The following is a 13662-nucleotide window of genomic DNA, read 5'->3' as shown; positions in this document are numbered from 1 at the left end:
GAGTTATCTTTCTTCTTTTTGGCTTGTTGCCTTAGTTAAAGACAATTTAAGACAAGAGGAGGATTTATTTTAAAATTACAATATCACACGTATACAAAAATATCTTCTCTGAATCCCATATGCACACATTATGGCTATGCCTGGATTCACTGAAAACACTCAGCTCCATGCTGAATTTCCCACTTTTCAGCAGGCAGCAGAGAGAGTGACTGTATAATGAAACTTGCTGAAAGGGAAATTATGATAGTGTCTTACAGGCATACAGATTTCTCCAAGGAGACATCATAATTTCATTGTAGGCATGGCTGAATTAACAGGACTAGATAATGGGAATATTTTTATCTAACAGAATGCTGCACTTGTCATCAAGTGTTTTAAAAAGGAAAACCCAGGGATTTATCATGGTTCTAACTTAATAAAGAACTGGGCAGTTCGATAAGTTACTCAATGCGCATAACTGTGACAGCACTTACAAAGCAGTGAATTCATAAACTGTGTCTCTTTCTGAGCATTTACTAGTCCTGTAAATGGATAACTGAACTTCAAAAGGATTCAATACAATTTTTCAGCAATAGTCAAGCAATTTATCCATTATTGTCACTTGTTTACTACAGAGGAATAGATTTCATTACCCTTTCCTGCACAGTAAAATACTGTAGCAGTATTTACACACTCATACAAATGTTTATCTTTACAGTATGACTGCTTCCACCATTTTCAGTGCCTAGACACATGGGACATCAAGCGCATGGAGATTTGAAGCCACAGGCCCTCAGTGTGTCACGTGATATACACCCCAGTGACACCAATTTTCATTCATGAAACTACTTCCCTTACTGAAGAAAGTTTGTCTTGTCTGAGCTTTTCACCCACAATTTTACTAGGAGGGGAAAAAAAGCCTAGAAAGCAAAGTTCCGTAACAAAAGAAAGCTGAAGATCCTGTAATATATTGTATCGTAAAAGTCTCCCATCAAAGTACAAAAAAAATGCCCCAGAGTAATGTAGAACTGTAGACATAATGCAGAAAGAATATTTTCCCCCAGACTGCTCCTTATTTTGTTGTGTCTAAAACATGTATTATTAGACATTCTGGTTGTAGAATCCTTAAAAAAAAAGTAAGTTTTGACCACAAAAAACTCCATGCTGCTGGAGAAGCAAAGTGACTTTGATGAAGATACTAAGATATTTGTATTTCTTAGTGGTCAGAATTTACCATGGGTTCATTGGAAAGAGACCTACAAGTTTATGATAGAAGTCAAGGAGAGAAGTTGCACTGTAGCCTATCCAGACCAAAGAATGAAGAAACTCTACATGTGGAAGTGAGTGTTGCAGCCTGGAAGTCCTGCAGATGCTTCATGGCACTGTTACCTGGTATCTCAGCCAGAGCTATAACCATTTCTAATAGCCAGCCTCACCTCACAATGCCCAAAAAGTCGTCTTCAGTTGAAATTTTTTATAACTGCATCTAATGAAATTGTTTCAAACGCCTTGTTTTATTCTAACATGGAACAAAACAAAAAAGCTAAAACCTCAAATACATCTGTGAATTGTTATCCTCTGGAACAGATCAAGTTGTAACCACCACTGTAGAGAAAAGCAAGTATTTTTACTGATTTATTTTTAGTCAAACTGAAACCAGCCGCTCCAGGTAGTAATTTATGAACGACAAGAAAATTGGCATACTTTTCAGACAAGAGATGCCATCAGTTCTTTACAGACCACAGACAAAATAGACAGGAAAAGTAACTAAAGTTACTTAAGACACTACAAAAGCTAGGAAAAAATAAAAATGTATTTGAGGCTCTCATTTCTTCTGAAAATGTTAGTTAAATGAAGGTTTTCTCAGATTCAGCACATTTCTACCAGCCCTTCTATATCATCTGTTCTTAACCTCTTCCTTCTCTATCTTCTTTTTCAAATATAATCAAATGTTTTCTACCTTGCTTTCCATTTTCCAAAGCCATTCAACCTAAATGTGAGACAACATGCAATATATAGTAAAAAGCGGGACTACTTCTATTTTGAAGAAATAAAAGTAAGCTTACAGCAAAAGCATCCACCTCCTAAATATAGGAAGGGCTACTTAATAATTTTTAAGGTTTCACTGAAAATCCAAAAAGCCCTTTCCTCATGCCCTCCCTCTCTTTGCCCTTCCACCCTCCCACACCTCAAGTTCTCTGCGCACAGTTGTTACGTAGGGCAACAACTTCAATTTCCATGGAAGAAGAGTGAGGATTTTAAAGAGTAAGCATAGCTCCATCTATGGATTTTTCAGGTAAGACATTATGATATTGCTTAGAGAAAGAAACTACTTACGTAATTTGCTAATAACAGGTAGAAGTTCACCCCAAGTCTGCAAATATTCTGCTCTGAAGCCATCCAATGAAAACAGTAACACTGGAGATGTGGTAAATCTGAACAAACAGAAAAAGACAGACTCTGAGAAATAATTTCCTATCTCTTAGTTCAAGAAAGTTTCCCTCAAATTGTGGGGATGTCCATTACAGAACTACAAACCAGGCCAAGGAGGTAAGTCTTCCTAAGCAGGAAGGTTTGCAGGCTGGCTGTCCGGGCGCTCTGCTCGTGGGCTGGCGGAGCAACCCTGCCCGAAGAGGCTGAGGATTGCAGTAGGGCATACACAGGGAAATCATGACAAGGCCTGATTTCCCAAACACCCATAAAATAAAGAACAAGCCAAGATGCTAACATAATCCTTCTGGTAGATTTGGTACTCCTTCTCTTGAAATCAGTCCCACCGGAGCAATACTCAGCCCCTCCAACCCCGAGGCAAGAACAGGGAAAGACAAAAGGCAATGTGCAGCCATGGATTTCCCTTAGTGACTTTGCTCCTGAACAACCTTTAATCTAGCTGAAAAAAAGGAATGTATCTTTCTACTTACACAGCGCACAAAACTGTAAGAAAGGCTAATGTACCGGATGTGTTAAATCAGCAACTATAACACACATTTCTCCTTTCATCTCATAAAGGTCACCTAACCAAGAAGAACTTGGTAACCATACCAGAAGTACTACCAATCTCCAACCTGAAAAATGTCACCCTACAACTGGAACACTGTAACAGTATTTCTGCCTGGAACTTGACAGACAAATTCAGAAACTGATTTCACTGGAACTAGCAAAAATAAATTCTCCCCTTCCAGTCTCCACAGGACTTACGTTTTCCAGCCCTGATTTGTTCCCAGCTTCATCTCTGTTCAAACAGTCTCTCTCCAACTGTAAGTACTTAAAACATTGCATCATAGACTGGAACAGTCATCAGTCACTGCTTCCTTGAAGAAAAAATACCCTATGTTTGACCTACACATATAAGGACACATGAGACTGCAAAAAAAAAAAAATCACTGCAGTGCACCAACGACCACTGAAAATACAGATTCACATAAAAGAATTGAATATGCTTTACATGCCAATTGCAAGCTCATTTTTCCTTTTTATGTTTATAAATTGTAAAATGAAATTTTTTTTTAATTTTGTTGCACTTGAGTTTCCCAAAATAAAACAGTGAGGACAGAAGACAAATATTATTTATAAAGTGTTGACAATTTCTTTAGTGAGGTACCCCACAAAAAAAAATCCAAGCAGCCATTTACCAGTGAAACATGTATAAGCCTTATTTCAGTCAAACACATGTGACTATATTAAACTGAAGATTAGTCAGGCAACCGGAACATGTCTATCCTAAGAAAATTTTAATCAATAATTTGGACAATGGTTCAGCCAAAATGATTTCATTAGTCAGAACCATTACATAGCCGACCCTACACCCCAGACAGAATAAAACATTAAGATGTATTTTTAAGAGGTGTGTTTGTAGCCTAGTTTTTATTTATGTGGTATATTTTACACCATCTTTTGAAAATCTTAGTAGCAGCAGTTAGTCAGGAGCAAGAGATGAATGATCTTCAGACCAAGACTAAAGTCCCTTGGCAGAACAGAGTAGGGAAACTTCATGTACTACCTTTGCCCATATTAGAAGTATTTTTTGCACCACAGATTCTGATCTCTACAACTTTTGCAAATACCTTCTCCACTCCCCCCGCCAACAAATTGACTCCCTCCAATGCAAAGTTTCCTGCAATAAAATATGAACTTGGAAGCAAAGATTGTTGAATATTATTTACTGACAAGCCTAACAACAACAACAAAAAAAAACCCACCCAAAACCAAAAACCAAACCCAAACCACCCAAATTTAAAACAACTCCTTAGAAAGGGACTTTACGCAACTGTTTCTGGTTTGGCATTTACAAGTAAACCAACTGTTAAGTACATGTTTTTGTTGTCTGCAAATCCAGCTACGGACCCCTTCACACATGTAAAATTAAACTTGTCAAAATAGACCATTGCCACAACTAGGGAGACAGGCCATTTCACTTCTCATACTCTACACATGCTGAAACTCATACAGTTAGTGGTCTACCCTGTGCCCAGGGAAGCAAAGCATGACAGACCATGTTGAGCTGCACTCTCTTTGGAACAGCTCCAGTAAAATCCTCAGACAAACTGACCTGAACTCAGTTCTGAGATACATCAGTGATTACCATGACTTTTTCCTGTCGGTAGCCAAGGTTACACTTGCTACTTCAAAAATGTGCTGCCATGAGCAAGCCAGCCTGGGAGGCTCAAGTTTTGGCCCTGCTAGTGATTCATGCTGGCTGTGTCCAAACAGCATGACAAGGGTGTTTCACAGCTCTTGGATAAATATGCGCACCACAGTCACATCCTGACTCCAAACTGAAGGAAATGCAGTGGTAATTATCCCCTCCTATAAACTGGCTTGTATGGAAACATAACGCAGGCAACACAGGCTTGCTGTGGTCTAGCAGGTTCACCAGTCTGGATGATCGAGAGCCCAGAACTGCAGACCACACTGCCAAGCTGACCTGCCTCACCGCAGGCAAGTTAGACCACAACTAAAAGAAAAAAAAATAGGAGGAAAAAAGAAAAGAAAGTCCCCTTGAAAAGTTAAGCATACTACACGGAAAAGTTCCTATGGCATACACACGCTACTGCCCATATACAGCTATAAAGCGTAAGAACTAAAGCTTTCTTTTCCACTAAATGTACATAAAAGCCTCCAACAGGAGGCATAATATCAATCTTCAAGTATACAGAAGAGATCTGCAAAGAGGAGTCAGTTGCTCTTCCAGCTCAATGAAGACAGAACAAACAGTAATCAGCTTAAAGTACACCAAAAGATACTAAACCATCTAGCTAAGCACTAGGATAAACTGCTTAAGTAGGTTTGAATTCTCAGAGCATTATTTCACTCTTAGAACAGTGGGAGGGAATAGATTGCTCCTGCAATCTTATAGCCCATTAACTTTATAATCCTATTAAATAGCGTAGAACTGAGTCTTCAACGGACTTAGGTGTGTACTTAATTTTAAGCATTTGATCAGTGTCATCGAAATCAGTGGGATTTCTCAGATTAAGCACCTCATTGAACACTGCATTGTCTTTTGTCTATTCTGCACCACAAAAGCAAACCCAAATAAAACTGAAACAGAATAGAAACAGCAGTTTGAACCCACAAAACATGCTGTATTAATACTCACATAACCAGAACTGATATCTTGAGGCCTCAAAATGGGCAGTCAGCTAAAGTCACCTGCACTCCTGCCTACCCCACCATAGGAATAAGTGGATTGTTTACAGAGTTGTTAGTTTTGAGAGAGGCTTTTGTGCTAATAGTCTGAGGTGAGCCTTCAAGTCAACACTGTTGACCACACATCACCCTTTCCTGGGCTGGGTTTTATTGCAACATTTCTGGTTTTGCCAGGATTAAAACAATTTTAGTAGAGTAACTACGCATCCCTTTCGTGTGCTGACACAAATAACAAACAAAAAACCCTAAAAACAAGTTAACCAACATTGGTTAATTGGCATTCATGCCATTAACCTTGACTGCAGATCTGCACAAGGCTCTTCCTTGTTTATCCACTCCTTGGGGGTAAACACTTCCTAATCTTGCATTAGGGAAATCTGCATCCTAGAGTCAGTTCCCAGGACACAATCCTGAATGGCCCCTGGCCTCAGAACAGGAGTTAGTGACAAAAGATTCCAGAACTGCCTGGCTACCACCCTTCTATGTGGGGGCTTATCAGGGACTTGGACTCCAAGCTGGACAGAAGGTCCAATTTCTGTCTTGAAGAAGGTTCTGAAGTGTCAGCATTTGTCATTGCTCCGAATCAGAATGAAAAGTGCTTGTTTGATATAAAAATATTCCAAAAGGAAATGTATTTTATTTGACAATATTTTAACTCCAATGAATAAATATAGCACGATTTAAATATCTGAAGTCAAAAAAAAGTAATGACATAAGAACAAAATGAAATGTTTTTACTTTACTAAAAATATCTCTAGCACACTGTAATTTCAAAGTCATCAAAATTAAAATAGTTTTGATCTTTTTTGACACTTTTCAGACAAGAATGTAACTGAATTCAACTCATTCCAACAAACTATTATCCAGTGGAACACTTTTCAATCAAGAATGTTTAAGCCACTTCTATTAGTAACTTAAACATTCAGTCATAGTTTGCAGTCAACTTTAACTTTGAAGTTAATTTGAAGATCCCACAGCAAAAACGTTACAAGAAATGCAGGCTTTTTTTCCTGGCTGGGAGCTTTGCTGTACTATTTGAGACCAAGTGCTGATGCCATGAACTAGATGAGTCATTTCTCACACAGTGTATGCATAACTTGCAGGAGCGGGCCCAGGGTGGAGCTGAGCCAGAGAATACAAGGATCTCATGGCATTTCACACCTTTTAAAGAAAGTAGTTCAGACAGCTTGCAAATAATGCTGTCCCACTGCTGGTGAAATTGGGACAGTGAACTGCCACATTTTGCGGCTCTGGGGCTGGAACAGGAAAGGAAGTGGAAAGGTTTTTAGAAGTGACGAAGGAGAAGGGCAGTCTTAGGAGTCTGAGATTGCTGGGTGGGTCCGAAAATATTTGGGACAGTGGGTACCAGGGCACACACAGGACAATAATAAGGCTGGCACAAGGCAGAGCTGCCCAGAGCACACACATTTGTGAGACACAGCAGGATTCAAGAATAGGCATATCTTGCAAGTCAAGCAAGTGCTGGGATACATGAGTGCTGCTGGGGTACAGCAACCTGATCTGTTAGTAAGCGCTACCAAATGCTGGCTGAACAAGGTGTCCTTCTCTGTCTGGAGCTGCTTTTACTGTGGATAAGAAAGGCAAGCAGGTCCCAGCAAGGCACAGCAGGGAAAATAATCTCAAAAATGAAACATAAGCAAAGAGCAGAGCTATGCAAGTATACAATATCCTCACCCTTTTGGACACTGAGGTTCAGTAATGTCCTCACACTCTTCTTCAACCCAGCTTGCCTCTCCTTAAAACAAATGAGTGCAATTTATTTTTTAAGACAGTACATTCTTATTGATAACTGCAAGTTTTTTCATTTTATTGTATGCTTTTAAAATTACATTACATCCTTGCTCCTTTCATATAAATATGGGTACATATAAGAGAGACTGTAGGAATCTGTTGAGGATCTTTACCTTTACAAACAGCATGATAATTGACACAGCAATCTTTATGCTCCACACAATCATCTGAACAGGAACAATGATATTCTGGTCGCCTCTTCTCTCCACACCTGAATTTATTGCAGATCCATATATGGGCTAAAAACAGACAAGAGAGAAGGACAGTGCAATGATTAATACTAGCGTAAGTGCAGAATTACTAAACTGAGTGTTAAGTTCAGTCTCAAATGTGTACTCACTCAAACAACAGTCTTGAGGTATCTCATGCATGCATAATATCACAGTCTTTGGCACTTTGGAAAATAGAAACACCCATAGCTAAATAATCCAAGTGTATAGCAATCTCAATACAATTATGCAGCATATGGTTAGAAATATCACAGATCAGAAGATGCCAGTGGAAAGAATCCTTTTTACAGACCTCCTTAAATATGGTGATTTGTGTGGGTTTAGTCTGATAAATGCATACTATAAAGAAGTCCCAAAAAACTGCCCCCAAAAACCCCCAAACTTCCCTGAAGCATACTGATTTTTCTGAACGGAATATTCCAATAAGTTTGAGTTGTTATCAGTTGTAAATACAAGTAGATCCTTTGCAGTCAATGAGGATTAGCATGAATGAATTTACCAACTGAGTGAATACTCAAAATAAAGAAGCCAAAGCCAAACGTTTGAGTAGAAGACAGTCAGTATGCAATCTTCATACATGGCTGGCAATTAGAGATCCCTAAAAGCTTTCTCAGGAGGTTAATCTTACTTTCAGGAATATTGAACTTTCAGTAATTCCACCAATGTCAGTAGATCTTTACTTTTGTGAGAGGTAGAAGAATCTATTATGGTTCTAGTTACATGATACTATTGGGAAATTAAAATTTGATTCTCCACTGATGTTAAGCTAATTAATTTAAAAAAAAAAAACAACACCAAGCAATGAATTCCCATTCTTAGTACTAAGAGACTCTCCAGTTTGTTTTTAAAGAATGCTTTAAACTGAGGGAGAGTAATGTAATGGAACAAAGTGAGGAGTAAATCCCATGCAAAAAGCTTTATGCAATTCAGAGGACCTTTCAATAATAGTCAGTTGAAGCAGGGATCTAAACGCAGTTTAATCATTTGGTTTTAAAAGTCGATATTGGGATTTTCAATTTCAGGCTGAGACTACAGCGATAAATTTTAGAAATACATGTAAAGAGGAGTGAGAAGAAAAATAGTTAACCAAAAATAATGCTGCATATGAAGCTTTAAGGCAAAACCACATTAGAGAAGATAGTCAAGTTCTGTCTTTAGTGTTACCACCCACATGAACATCTTTCCCTGTAAAATTTCTTCATGGTACTTTTCATACCTTTGCCTATCTGACTTTTGCATTCTGGCAAATTAGGAGAACTGCTTCTCACTACAGAATCATTCTCCACCAGTACAATCTGTTTTATCATCCTGCCTTGTCCCAAAGGCCACCACATGACCCTGGCTTCACACTCAAGCTGGGGAGAACAGGGCAGAGGGCCGGAGTATCTGGGTAGGGAGAGATGGCAGCTTTCACAGAGCTGCTCTGTCCTCCTTTTTCACGCCAGCCATGACAGAAAGTCACAATATGCAGAATGCGCTCCTGTTCCTAGCTTGCCTGAGAACGTGGGAGTTGTCCCTGATGCTAGGGACAATGCAGGTTACTGTTCTCTCACGGCTGGACAGAGAATGAAAGGCTGGCTGAGACCTCAAGTTGCAGTTGTTCCTCCTCTTTCCAAGAGGGAGGGCAGCAGCACGGTCCCTCGCAGCCTCTCTCCCCACAGGAGCCGTGGGAAGGCCAGCCTACCGGCTATGTCAGCTCCTGCGTAGTCCAGCTGGGTGAAACACAAACTTGCTTTGTGCGCAACAACAGCCGCAGCAGAGCCCTGCTATTTCCCTGCTATATTCCCAGTAGCACCATCACCACTGCAACTCCACCCGTGGCTGCGACAGAGGGGGCACAAAGGGAAGGAGACCGCTGGCATCAGAACCACCCTGCTGTTCAGCAGCCCACCTCCTGCACTCGCAGCCATCTGAAAGAAGTCAGGCCACCTGACCACAACAGCATCACATATGCAGAGCTGTCCCACATCACAGGAGAGGCTGCCCCCACAGCTTTTTTTCCATCCTTACCTGGTTGTATACATGTTTCCTGGTAATCTAAGCAGCAGTTTCCAAGCTTGACACAATCTCTATCACAACGACAGCTTCCAAAGGTCCTTTCAAAGCAACGACCTTTGCAGGTTTTCACTGTAATATTGGATAGTGTTAGATGTCAGTGGCTGAGCCCAAATCAATCAACATGCAAAAGAAATAAATAAGGTCAGCGTGTGGAACGACACAAGTGGTCATTCCACAACTTACAGGATGGCTGCAAAACCAGTGACAGCCAAAGGAAAAGGGAAGTCTTGATCCAACTAAATGTTTATTTTCTCTTATTGAACAAAAAATATTTTGTCATCATATTGAACAGAGGGTTCTATTCTAGCAGGAACATGGTGTTTCATTATTGGCAGAAACAAGTGAAACAAAACACTACAATTCTAGTTGTGACTGTCCTTGACTTTTTGTATCACCGGAAGATACAAATACAGTCATTCAGATAATGGAAGATCTGCATCGGAGGAAATCTGAACCTGGGTTTTTAACATGGGTGCCCTAAACAGCGAAATGCTTTTGCAGAGAACACTGATCTTCATTTTCACATCTGACAATGTTCCACTTTCTAGACATAATTAAACATTAATTAGAATCTAGACTGCACTGGCTATGCTTGCAACTCTCCCATGCTCATGCCCTGCTTGAATGACTGTCTTCATACAAATCAGAGGAACTGAAGAAGCCCCAGTTCCACATCCCGCTGTACCATGGCTAAGGTACTATTTCAAGACACAGGAAGGGCTGTTCCAAATCGACACAGGAGATATGAACTTGAGCATACTGCTCACTGGCTTAATTTTTGTTTGGTTTTAATGTTAAAGAAGGGGCATAGCACTCTTCCACTAGACTGGGGTTCCCTGGGGAAAAAAAAAAAAAAAACAACTGGTATTGTGAAGCATTAACAACACTTAAGTAGTTAGTCATCCTGTTTCACCCTGTGCAATCACCAGAAGGGACTGAGCTAAATCCTTCATCATTTGACTCCTCTTTTCAAGAATCTTGAGGTGTGTGATATTAGGAAAATGAGATAATAACAAGCCAATATTGCAAAGCTCTAATAAAATGAGAAAAAACCTAAACAGATTCTAGCAGGAAATTAAACTGAATTTTAGTTAAAAATCATTGTAGGACTGTTTGTTAAACAGATCAACTTTAAAATTATTCTAGACAGTTGTTCCCAAAGCGAAGCTTGATTTCTTAAAATATCTTTCATAATCTTCTACCTGAAGAAACCTCACCATTGAAAAAACCACATATTTTTCAGGACAGAAAACAGCCAGAGGAATTCCACAAGGAATGTTTTCAGACTACAATTCTAACCAGTAAAAAAATAACTTTTTTTTCCCCCTTCATAATTGACTGGAAAAGATGAAAAACAAATGTCCCAGGACAACATGAAATAGAAATTGTTGGGGTTGGTTTTTTTTTTTTTTATAGTGAACTGAGAAAAGCCAGCCATGTGACATCACCACAGTGACAGTTGGGATACATGGAAGCTGCCAGACCAGACACTGAGTGCCAGGATCAGTTTACTTCTCAAGTGAGTACACACAAGTACTGAGTACACCTGAGGTTTATTTCCTGGTTATTTTCATTCCCCTCTAACCAAAACCGCTTCAAGGAATGCATCCAATTCTCTTCCTGCAGCAAGAAAGGGTGGCATTCTGATAACATCAAATTTAATTTACAAGAAGGAAACAAAGAAATATTTTTAAATAAAAGGCATATTAATTACCATCTTTTGAACAGCTAGGCTTCAGGCCAAATATACATCCTAGGATTGTCGTTAACATACAGACACAGAGTACCTGTGGGACAGGAAGGAAAAGAAAGTAATTTTCAATGACCGCTGAATGATTTTGAAAGCCCTCATATAATGCTATATAATTGTACTGAAATTGATAAACATGCAGATTAGAAAGGTGATTTAACTGCGTTCACAAGTTTTCACTCACACAAGTAGTTATGTTATTTGCAATTAATTACTGGTGCATGAACATGAATATTCTCAAGACTAGGCGTGTGTATTTCATTTCTTATGAAGCTATTTAATGTAGACATTATGATATATTTCTTTCTCACAAACAAAAAATTAAGATGTTTATGGTTACACATATATCAATTTTATAGAAAACTTTCTTTGCTTCACTTCTTCCTTCCTCCTAGGTTGTTCTAAGATGGTAAAGCAAAGTTTTGCCATTGACCACAGACTACAAACAGAAGGCATGGCCCTCAAGTGATACCTATAATTTTCTTAGGCAGGAAAACCTTTTCCCACTTCCTAGTATCCAGCTCATACTAGATGTTGGTCCATACCGTGGTAAGCAACTGTGGGATGTCACATTAGACTGACCACAGTGTCTTACACTGACCAGAAACTATGGCCATGTTTATTCTGGATTGTGAATGCATGGAAGTTACCAAACATGCACCATATTGTCCTTGCCCAGCATTTCAGGGCAAGATCTAATGCCTGCTCAAATACAGGGAAAGATTCCTTTCAACCTCATTAACTATTGAATTTGGTCCATAAACTCTTTAGGAAAAGTGTATATATTATGAATGCATATACAGTAATTAAAGAGTCCAGGAAAGTCAACGATGTGCTCATGATGGCTACTCAAGCGTAGAATGTAACAAGGTAGTTTTTGCCAAAGTCCTGAAAGAGAAGGCACTGTAATAATGCAGACTTTCTTATTCAGAAGTACTTGGGGAGGTATGGGTAGGAGAGAATGTATCTCTCACTTTTCCAGTCATTGTTTTCTGAGGAAAAATTGCTTTCATGCAATACTTCAATAACTTTACATACATGCCTACACAAAGCATCTCTGCTTTTTCCTCCTCCCCCATCAGCAAAAGCTGCCAGGTCAGTCTTTTGAGTACAATACCTGAATCATGTTGTGATGTGGCAAAAATTCATCTAATTTTTAAAATGCATCTAATTATTTCTCAAGACTACTTTTTTAAAGACTGTGAGCATTTGAGCAAATAAAAACTATTTGTGCTGCTTTTAACAAATAAACACTTCACTATACAATTTTGTTCACTAAGCAGTTAATAAAGACAGTAAGAAAGCAATGCTATGCACTCCAAAAATTGAAATTCAGGTATCACTCTGGATTTGTGAAGTACAAGTTATCATAAAACCTATTAATCAATATTAAAAATATTACATATATAGCATTCATGAAAAGTAAGAATTACAGACTGGACCTGATGAAACTTTGGCCTAGAATTCTGAACAAGACAAGTCTGGAATCTTATTCAATGCAATGTCTAGCAGAGAAGTAAGTACTTTTTGAGTTCAAATCTTTCTTTGACTGGACAGGGGAAGAAGGAAAATTATAAAAGGATAAGTAAAAAAAAAAAATCTGGTGTTATCAATGCACCCAGATACACTACAACTGATAGAAAGGTGCAACTCTCCGTTAAGCCGCCATTAAGCTGTCAAGAATGAACACAACTGCAGAGCTCTGTACTTACCTTTTTTTTTTAACAGTACATTAACATGTGCAGTATCAACAACATTTTCTGTTAAGTCAGTATCAACAGTATTATCTTCCACGTAAAGTGTTCTGGACCTTTGAAATCTTCCATATGAAATATCACCTAGATATTTCTTGCACAGCTAGGTAGGTAGCATGTCAGATGCAAGATGTCAAAGCCCAGCAAGATCAGTGGAGAGAGAAAAACCTGTTTTTGTCCTTCTAACTTATGTATTGTTTGGAAATTACAAATTCAGTCATTTGTTTTTAAAAAGCCAACTTGAGAACATCAGGGGAGGTTTAGACTAGATATTAGGAAAAATTTCTTTACTGAGTAGTCAAACATTGGAACAGGCTGCCCTGGGAAGGGGTGGAGACACGACCAGTGGAGGCATTAAAATAAATGTATGGACGTAGCACTTCAGGACATGGTTTAGTGGGCCTGGTGGTGTTGGGTTAACAGTTTGACT

At 39.0% G+C, this 13662-nt stretch overlaps 1 protein-coding gene across 1 annotated transcript in view; it reads right to left on the bottom strand.

Annotated features, from left to right (window-relative positions):
• LOC104623575 (ectonucleotide pyrophosphatase/phosphodiesterase family member 1-like) overlaps positions 1-11616 on the bottom strand; it is a 41441-nt gene extending 29825 nt beyond the window's left edge. Inside the window, 6 exon segments of the mRNA XM_010290706.1 lie at positions 2317-2414; positions 7324-7384; positions 7554-7679; positions 9681-9797; positions 11443-11580; positions 11583-11616. Coding sequence (XP_010289008.1) covers positions 2317-2414; positions 7324-7384; positions 7554-7679; positions 9681-9797; positions 11443-11580; positions 11583-11616 — 574 coding nt within the window.
• Between the last annotated feature and the right edge of the window lie 2046 nt (positions 11617-13662).

This window comes from Phaethon lepturus, unplaced genomic scaffold, assembly GCF_000687285.1.
Source record: "Phaethon lepturus isolate BGI_N335 unplaced genomic scaffold, ASM68728v1 scaffold5097, whole genome shotgun sequence".
NCBI lineage: Eukaryota > Metazoa > Chordata > Aves > Phaethontiformes > Phaethontidae > Phaethon > Phaethon lepturus.
The sequence above is the reverse complement of the archived record's forward strand: the minus strand, read 5'-3'. Positions and strand labels throughout refer to the sequence as shown.